The following is a 10,069-nucleotide window of genomic DNA, read 5'->3' as shown; positions in this document are numbered from 1 at the left end:
CTCCTTTTAGGGGATACTCTCAATATTGGAAGGCACTGCAGGAGAGGAAGTGTTTATGGCACAGTGTGAAGTTTGAGCCCAGGACTGGCAGGATAAATCCGGGTGGAGACAGTGTTAAAGCAGCACTAGCTTCACTCTTATTCCCACCACTGAAATGCACTCGAGCTGCTCCAGTGGAGCCGCTCAGTGGCCAACAGGTCAGACTGTATTAGGAAACTCCCAGAGGTGGATGTCTGAAACTGTCAGTGTGGTCGGGCAGTTTCTGCAAAAGAGAGCTCGGCAGTCAGGGAAACGTCCCTGAATAAAGCAAAGGGGAAAAGGAGCAGTTTTAATCACTGATTGTCTGAACAACTTAGAGACACTAAGGAAGTAGAAAGACTACATCCACCTGTTTATTACTGTGTAAGTCTTCATCATGCTGTCAAAACAGTTTGGACCCGTTGGGGCATCGACGCCGGACCTCTGAGGCCGTCCTGTGGTGTCTGGCAGTGGGTCCTTTGGTTTCTGTGGTCCCTCTTTTTAGGTGGTAACTCTTTTGATCTGACTTGTTCCGGTGTGTTCTATCAGTTGAATTGGGATCTAGTGAAGTGGATGCCAGGTCAGTGCTTTGGGTTCTTTGTTATGTTCTGCTAGATGTTCCTGAGCAGTTTCTGTTGTGCGGTGGGCCGCATTGTTGGTCACAGAGGTGATCGATCGGCCGTAACATTTAGGAAAACTGTTAAAAAGAAAAACATATGTGATATAAAACTGTAAAAATCTGGCAGCAAAGGCATCAGAAAACATATGTAAAATGATACAGATTTTATATGTGGACATAATGCACAGTTGTTACTGTTTTAGTTGTTGTTTAGTTAGTTTTGTTTAGTTATAGTGAACATTTAATTTATTACTTTTTTCTGTGTTTTTACTACATATTCTCTGTGATTTACCAAAACAGGAAAATCTGTAAAGTAACTTTTTTATTCTCCATTTTTCAGTCATAATTTCTCTTTTAAATATCTGTAAAATAACAATATTTTGTGCAGATTTAAATACAGCGTAAACAGTGTAATTTCACAGTCAAAAGTTACAATTTTCATGCAGTTTTATTATTTTATTTTTTATGAATTAACATGTTGTCCCCTATCATTTTACTAGAATATCCTGCAATTTAACAAAACAGGGAAACTCCGTAAAATAACAGCTTTATTTTTTTTTATTTTAAGTTTTTATACCATTTTTCAATCCTCAATATACATAATCTGTGTACACTGCAGTAAATATAATGTATTTATTGTGTCAAATGTTGTAAAAGAAAAAATGCTATTTCTAAAAATTGTGTTTTTTTTGTTTTGTTTTGTTTTTTGTAGACATTATTCACATTATTCACAGTTTTTGCCTGTTTTTTTACAGTTTATCTGTAAATCAACATTTTTTTCTCTTATTATGTGTAATTTAACAAAACTGGGAGAGTCTGTAAGATAACATTGAACTATTCTTATTATATTTTAATTACAGTTCAAAGAAGCTGGTCCCTCAAGTAACATCCACATGAATGCCACGACCCAAAGTCCCAAAACACTGACTTGTAATGACATATAAGTAAACATATGAATACATATATATGATATATGTCTGCCTATATGGATAGAAGTGGCCTGAATCTATGTTCTGATTTGTCACACTGCTGACCTTCATTAACCTTTAATTTCTCCTGCGGGTGGTTAAATCTGGTTCCTTGACAGGGAGAACAAAACCAAAAAGATCTATTGGATTTAAACCGACAGCTGCGACACAATCACCATCAGCTCACCTCCGTTATATTGCTTGCAGTTTTTCTGACAAGGTGGACACAGTAAATCTTTGTAACACCTCTTAGTCGCTGAGTTGTTTTCCTCTTATCTTGTTCTCCTGTTCTCCACAGTCTAATCTTCATGAGTAAAGGTCAGAGCGTCTGCACTTCTCTGTTCTGCTGCCACTGAACACGTCTGTTAGTCGAGTGCTCATTAGCTTTGGCCTTTAGCTCTTTAAAGATCAGCCTTGACCCACCATCAGAGCGGCACTGATGCATTTTCACCGCTGAGTTTCTCTCCTCAGCCCGTCCCCACATTGTTCACTCCTTTTTGATTGATATAAAAAAAAAAAAGAAAAGTGACTACACAGTTGAGAATATATGGCTTCATGTAACCATATAATAGCATCGGTTCAACACGTAAGTGAGGATTTGTGAAATGACATGTCCAAGCATGCAGGATTGTCCGTGATGTCTTTTGTGACGTGGAGGTTGTTGGCAGGTTGCGACTGGCCCTTCGTACGTGATGCAGGTCATCGCAAGCTGTGATTGGCTTGGATTCAGCCTGTCGTCTGACAGCAAGTATTTAAGGAAACGTGATCACCAAATCTTACAAGGAGGCCATCTGGAAAAACAGAACTTGCTGGTCTAGATTTTGTCAAAAAATATGCTACAAATTCAGATGGCGAAGGAGGTGAATAAATTCTTTTAAAAGACGTTGTGTTCACGCATTTCAGCTTGTCAGCACAGCAGCAGGTTGACAGAATATTGGCTCCGAGCTGCAGAAAGAAATAGAGAGATGGCATTGAGTGTGTTTGTGTTTTGTGCAGCTTTCTGCGTATGTGTGTTTGTGCGCTCAGTGGGACTCCGGTCAGCAGCCTCCTCCTTCTGAATCCGTCCATCTGGTGTTTGAGCTCTGCGTCGTCGGTTTTGGCCTGACACAACATTTTCCACACAGAAACACATGCACACACACACACACACACAGATTGCACCTCTCTTTCTTGCATTTTAAAGTGTCTTTATTGTGCAGCAGCCCATTCGATCAGCCACAGTTTATCTGTGCAGGCAGACTTCTGTGGACACTTGTGCATGCAGTGTGAGGAGCGCGTGTGGTTTTAGGGGATATTACATCGACTTAGACTTCCTTACCTTAAACCTAACCTTACTCCACGTCGTCACCTTAAAATTTAATGATTTCCATGCCCTACCACCGCTACCTCTGTTCCTGTACGCCTTGCACTTGGACCGAGGTGCACACAGTGAATCTTAAAATCACCACTGGGCAGCCGCTCGCTGTAAAATATCAGTCCAACAAGGATCAGGTTAGTGCTCAGTGCCCCATCTGTCAGACAAAGAATCAGTGGACCTATAATTTAATGATTTATCAACAACATAAAAATTGCAGATAATAATTGAACCGCTTAAAATGTATGAACTGATTAGGCAGAAAACAAAGGACATGCATGTCAGAAAATGTGTATTGTAGATTAGCTGTAGTACCCATGTTGGTGAGCAGAGAGCATTGTGGGAGTTTAGATAGTAAAGTGCAACCATGAAGAAGTGTTCTGTGATGCTACATGTCACTTATTCAGTGTCGTCCTGGTGGTGTATGACCGCACTGAGGCCGTATAAAATCTGCAGGAGTTATATCGTGTTATTGATTAATCAATATTGATTTATAAAGCTGCCAACTATCTATTATTAAACTTTTCATAATTTGTGTGCCTCTGTATATAGACCTTGCTTTCCATCCTGGATTAGTCCAGTGTTCTAACTAAACCTTGAAGAGGTCTCGAGAGACAAGATAATCATTGTCTCCTTCTAAAATTCTGTGCACCTATAAGGGGTGCCATCATACACTTATACAAGGTTTGTCAGAAAAGTTCCAGGACTGGTGTCACAAAAGATATATTTTAAACCCAAACTACAAGTTTTCTCCTTCAGACGATCAACCAGCACGTCTACAGTAGGGCAGATATATAATATTCAGTCGTTGTGGTGTTATCCGGATAGCAATTTTGATATCCGAATTTTTGACTTTCCTCTTCCCCGAAGAGCTCTTTTGTGACACCAGTCCTGAAACTTTTCCAACACACCTTGAATTGTCTCGACTGGTCTCCACAGAGTTAGCTGCCCATTTCATTACCGGACATATAAACCCATGTTCACATGTGGTTTTCTTGTCTGAGCTGCACTTTATAAACACTGTTGCCTGTTAGTGTTTATCAGACACAGTAAATAAGTTCTCAGACTGTGACTGTAAATATCCAAAGCTATTTGTCATTTAACGTCAGCTGCCAGTCTTTTCGAATCAGTCTCCTTGTGCAGCGGTGCACTGCTCCCAGTGCTCCAGCAACATCTGGAATTCAGTCAAAGTCAAAATGGCGACCCTTCTGCTTGAAATAGAGGAAGAAGTCACAGGGAGTCAAATCTGGGGAGCAGGATGGGTGGAAACCAAAGAGGACATTGGAGCACCAACACGCTGTTTAGATTGTTTGCGCGAAATGCTGTTCCTCAGACACCTCAGGACGTTAGAGCAGACCTCTCCTGTGCACAACCACAGGAATATCGAAGAAAACAACAACCATGATCCTCATCCGATGTGCCTTTTGGAAGCTGCAGACTCCTTCGCTGTGAAAACTTCTTTTCTTGATGGTCGCTGCAGATCCGTCTTTCATCACCAGCGATGCTCCTCCACATGAAGGTTGGATCATCGCGGCTGCTGACTGACGCAGAGTTTGATGTTTGCTCTCTCCTCCGGTTTGCAGCACATGGACAAATCACAAAGGCGCATCATGGACCAGTAGCAACAAACATGTGTGAGGCTATACACGACTTGTGTAGTGAGCGAACAGGGCCTCCCTTCATTCTGCCATCTGCTTTACCGGACGGTAACATAGCTAAGTAGCTATTGTCAAGAATTTCCTTTGGGATTAATAAAGTTCTATTGCATCTTATCTTAAACACATGAAATAGGCCTGGATATGCCCACTGTCAACAGGATTTGTGTCTCCTGCTTAGTGCTCCTTAAGCAGTGCATGCCAGCTCCTTGCTGACAGCAGTTTCAGTCTCAGTGGTTGTAAGCCAACTGACACAGCTTCAGTTTTTCCACTTTTTTCTGCTGATCAATAATTCAGCTCGCTCTCATCGATCGCTTTTTTTTATTTTCTGTGGGACAACATCCCGACCCGGTGACCCAGAGTACGGATCAATACATTGCAACACAGCTTCTTTATTGATGATATTTAATATGGGAAAGGATATAACTCTTAAGGGGAGCTGCAAAAGTAATCAATGCCTGGCACCACGTCGTCTCATTGATTCGTATGGGAAGTGATATCAGCCTGTTGGTGGCTGCATGGATTTTAGGAAAGCACCACACTTACTCATTTGCATAGAAAACCTTCGAGTATTGTTTACTTTTCGTTTGTTTTTTTAATGAAACGATTTTACACACACATATATATATGATGTATTTGCAAGAACAGCAACAGCACTGTTCTATTTTATTACATGCTCATCTATAAACTATATTGACATTTCAGTCTCAGTTTAATTTTCAGATTACTGTTTTTGGAGAATGTTTTATGTTGCTTTAAAATATGAAATACTGCTTGCATTTTATATTTTTATCTAAGAGTGATCTGAAAATGTGCTTCCATTCTTCAGAGGGACGCGAAAAGGAACAAATTCCTGATGGCTCTGTAGGTCACAGCAAATCTGAGTCTTCAGAATCCCTCAGAAAAGTTCCCAAACTGTGATTTATATCTCATTATAGCTTCAAAATGGATTTAAAGATGTTTGCCATGGTTCGATCAATTTTCATCATTGTGGTTTCATAACAGAAAAGTAGGATTTCAGTTCGGAATGAAAGGTCAAGCAATGCAATTCATTTTTTAGTCCCTACCAGAACTTATTTCCTCTCATCCCACCTAGATGGAAATCTAATAAATCACTTCTGTATGCTGTTTTTTGTCCCTCTCTCTCTCTCTCTGTCTCTCTCTGCAGGAGCTGGAGGTTGGTCTCCTCTCGTCTCAGACAGATACCAGTGGTTGGAGGTCGACTTGGGCGAGCGAACCAAGATCACGGCCGTCGCCACGCAGGGTCGCTACGGCAGCTCTGATTGGCTGACGTCCTACCTGCTGATGTTCAGCGACACCGGACACAACTGGAAGCAGTACAGACAGGAGGACAGCATAGGGGTGAGTCCACACTGTAGTAAACAGCAACAAAACCACCACAACAGTGGGATTAAGACCACATCTCATGGCATGCGCACATTTTTGCTCTCTGGCCCAGAACTGACTCTGTTTCTCCCTGAGGGATCAGTACACATTTTTTCACTTTGTGTACTTCATATGAAGGGATGCCGTGTCGTGCTGAGCTACGTGGCTCCATCCATCCTGCACAGATAAACTCAGTCATCACCAGTTTGTCTTTTAATTCATTATGTATGAGGTGATGTTGGAGCTCTGCTGACTCTGCAGACCTGCCGACAAAACATTTAGCTGCAGATCACGAACAGGCAAGTGCCAGGATTAGTTGATGCTGTGTCTGTCATTTATGTCTGATTTTGCCTCTTTTTGCCTCTTTTTGAAGAGGGACGAAACAGAAACAGGAAGAAATAAAAGGACTGACTGACGTAATGAAAATAACAACCAGCCTGTAATTCCTGGCAAAAGTCAGCTACAGTAGTTTGCACTTGGTTCTTTAACTCAGTCTTTTTACTTTACTCTCAATCTCACCTTGCTGAACACTGTAGGGTAAACTAGTGAATATTTACTTCTACACTGTTAAACAAACAAACAAACAAACAAATAAATAAATCTTTAAAGTCAAGTCTGGCAAAAAGAAAGCCAAAATGATGCGGTACAATTACATTGAAAGACTGTAGAAGCTGTGAAAATAACAGCACAATGTCTGTTAAATAATGATTTTCTTAGTTGATTTAAACAGAGCAAAACTGTGTATTTATATAGTTACACATTGTTAACAAACAAACAAACAAAAGAAACTTTTCCAAAATATGGAAGTTTTGAATGTGAACATTATTTACAGTTTTGGCCTGTTTTATGTTTGTCAACATGTAAATTACTAAAGAAAAATTCTTTGATTTTACTAATTATTTTCTGTAATTTTAAAGTTTAAAGAATTTTGTCCCCATTTTTAAGTCTATAATATACCAAACTTGTCTTACAAGTAACAAAGAAAATCTGTAAAATAATAAGATTTTTTGCTGATTTAAATACAGTAAAAAAAAAATAAAAATAAAAATCTATAATTTCACCATTAAATGCTGTAAAAGAATTTGTACTTATTTTTGGTAATTTTACTAGATATTATCTGTAATTTAGCAAATCTCTGTAAAAATAACAGAAAATTTTGTTTTAAAAATTGCACTTAAAACCTGTTTAAAAACTTTTTTTAAACTTTTTTTTTTTATTGTGTTCTTAGTGCACTATCTGTGGGTCATTGTTGTAGTTTTTCCACCACTGATTGAAGCAACAAGAGGCAGAAACATGGCAACAGCATACAGCATGAAGTGAAAAGGCTCAGCTGCTCTGTCGGGCTGATTAATGAAGAAATTGGTCAGATGGACAGCCGAGGCGGCGAGGCTTCACCTCCCGCCTCCTCATAGACACAGCACTTCCCCTCAGTGTTTTCTCATTCCACAAGTGTCATGCTGTGCTTGTATTTGTCCCACTGCACTGGTGGTACATGCTTCAGCATACAGGCTCGGGAATACTAAGTAGTTTTTGGTGTAGAAAGCAGTGATTAATCCTGTCAGCACAGCGAGCCGCTTCAAAACATGCTGAATTCGTACCTGCATTTCCCCACATTGGCTCCAACACCGAAGCAAATAGTGCAACAAACTTGGAAATTTTCCCCCTTTGAGCGTCGACATTTATCCGAGGTGAAGCCACATTTGTTACAGCGCTGCCGAGAGGAGCTTTTGATTAGAAGTTCAGCTCAGGCAATTTCCTCATGTGGAGGGAATCCGGCTAATCTCGGCACTGAGGATCTTTTCTGAGAGAGCAGAGAACGACAGGGTGACACGGGAATGGATTTTCCCGTCCCACTCCCACTGAAATACTCCTGTCCCATCCCAATCCTGTCACAGAGTCTAAAAAAAAATCCCAGAAGAATGAGTAAAGTCCCATCCAGGTTCAGTGTTGGATCTTGGTTGTTAGTCCCTTTTGACTTTTAGGAACTTGTTTAAAACTTGAGACTTGGCCGACACTCTGAGAATTGTTCAGACTTTAGAAACTTCAAAGCTGCTGTTAAAGACTCACCTCTTCTCTTTGGCATTCGATTCAAGTTGAACCCGACACCCTGACTTTAGGATTTAGGGATACGTGTACCTTTAATTTTTAAAAATTATTTTATTGCTTTTCAATTCGATTCAATTAGATTTTATGGTTTGTTATTTCAACTGTGCGTTCAACTTTATGGATGAATTTGACTTGACAAAAGCGGCGTCAGAGTTAAAATCAAATAATTATCTTTTTAGTCTGTTGAAACACCATCTTCCATTCAGATTTGTGTTGCTGCATGATGCACCCTTACACTTCATGCACTGGTCAGGTGGCAGCAATCAACCAACAACCAGACAGACGCTGGAGCAAATACCCATCCATCAGCTTTAGGGAGGAAACTGGGCCCAGAACCTCACGGAGAGAATGAAAAAATTAGTTCAAATAATGTGTAAAATAAAGGAAATATGTGTTGATATTAGAGCTGCATATTTACATATAACTAGAGAGCCCTCAGTAGAGGGACCCAGTGTATGCATGTTTACCTGATTCTGTGTTTTACTGTGAGCCTACATGAGGATGAACTTGCCTTGATTTTTGCCAATGATCCATAATGTAACAAGAGCTTCGTCTGTCATGTAACACAGATATTTCGGATGGAGGGGAAGCGTTTCGCTGTAATTTACGCCTACGGCTAAGTACCTAAGATTTATTACCTTGAGTTTGACCTTGAACTTTCGTCCAAGGTCAAATGTCACCAATATGGGTTCTTATTTGATTGTAATAAGAAACTATGTGTCTATCTTTACACCCTTTGCAAGTTTAAATTGAATTTTAAATCGATTTGTGATGATTTAAGACCTTGAGTGTGACCTTGACCTTTTGTCTCAAGGTCATATGTTACATCACCAGTTCATAGGTCTTGAATGTCTTCCTAAGTTAGTATAGAACTGAACTTATGTCTGTTTGTGCATTTCCAGTCACACAGAACTGTTTTGGGGAATGCACCCTTTGACCTCTGCAGTGGTCACCAATGCATGTATTGATCACAAAGTCTGATTACTGAGACCATGCCAACGTCATAAATGAAGCTTACGGTTCAAACTAGTCTCCTGTAATGCGCTAGACTTAGCAGCCAAAAATTGATTTTTTATAGTTTTCCAACGATGGGCAACTATAAAAAGCGAACTCCTGCTCTTTTGATGGCCGTCCCACCCGCTCCAGTTTACCGTTTCTAGTGTCACATGATGAAAAGTTGCCTCCTATCCAGTGGGAATCCCAGCAGGCTTGTCGGCCTCAACGGAGAACAGCTCCTCACAACTTAAAAACACGTTGATCTGACGCTCTACATAATCTCTGCACAATCCCAGTCACATTTCAAAGTGTTCCTGAGCTTCTGAACCGGGCTTAGAGAGTCTCTCGGAGGAGGAAGTTGATGGCAGAGCCGCTGGATCAGCCACAACCGGGCTTCTGCTCTCAACACAGTGGGCTGAAGACCAGGGGAGGAAATATGTTGTTTTCCTTATTCTCTCTGAGGACGTCGTCTTCTTCTTTTTCTTTTCTTTTTTTCTTCTCTTTCCTTAGAAGCCTGTGGGTGCTTGGAAATACTGCAATCCATCTTTTCTTTATTGTCTTTCTCGTCCTTATCTGTTTTCTCTCGCCTGGAGGGCTGAAGATGAGGAAAGGATTCCTGCTCCTTTCACTTTACCCTGTTTCTCCAATTTCCTCTATTGCTTAATTCTTCTTTTCTTATTAGCTTTCTTTACTGTTTATCCTCCTCTACTCTTTGCTGCATTTCCATATTTCTATGCTTCTTGTCTTGAGCTAAAGTTCCCGCTGGTTGATATGTTCAGCATCTGACTTTTTTAAACTTTCACAGCTGTCACTGTTTGCTGCATACACACAGAAAAACTACTCTGACTTTGCCATACAAGACTATATGTGATCTACCGCAGCAAAAGAACAGCATCTGAATTGCATTCAAGCACTTCAAGTTATATTCTTGTCCTCTTACAAGCTTCTGTGCTGTTACATTGTTAAA

The 10,069-nt window shown here is 40.3% G+C and overlaps 1 protein-coding gene across 1 annotated transcript in view; it reads left to right on the top strand.

Annotated features, from left to right (window-relative positions):
• The window catches only part of LOC103361715 (contactin-associated protein-like 4), a 161,583-nt gene that overhangs the window by 60,231 nt on the left and 91,283 nt on the right, over positions 1 to 10,069 (top strand). The window contains exon 3 of the mRNA XM_008287871.1: positions 5,783 to 5,976. Coding sequence (XP_008286093.1) covers positions 5,783 to 5,976 — 194 coding nt within the window. The remainder of the gene's footprint in view (positions 1 to 5,782; positions 5,977 to 10,069) is intronic.

The sequence above is a fragment of the Stegastes partitus genome, unplaced genomic scaffold, assembly GCF_000690725.1.
Source record: "Stegastes partitus isolate 25-593 unplaced genomic scaffold, Stegastes_partitus-1.0.2 Scaffold526, whole genome shotgun sequence".
NCBI lineage: Eukaryota > Metazoa > Chordata > Actinopteri > Pomacentridae > Stegastes > Stegastes partitus.
The sequence above is the reverse complement of the archived record's forward strand: the minus strand, read 5'-3'. Positions and strand labels throughout refer to the sequence as shown.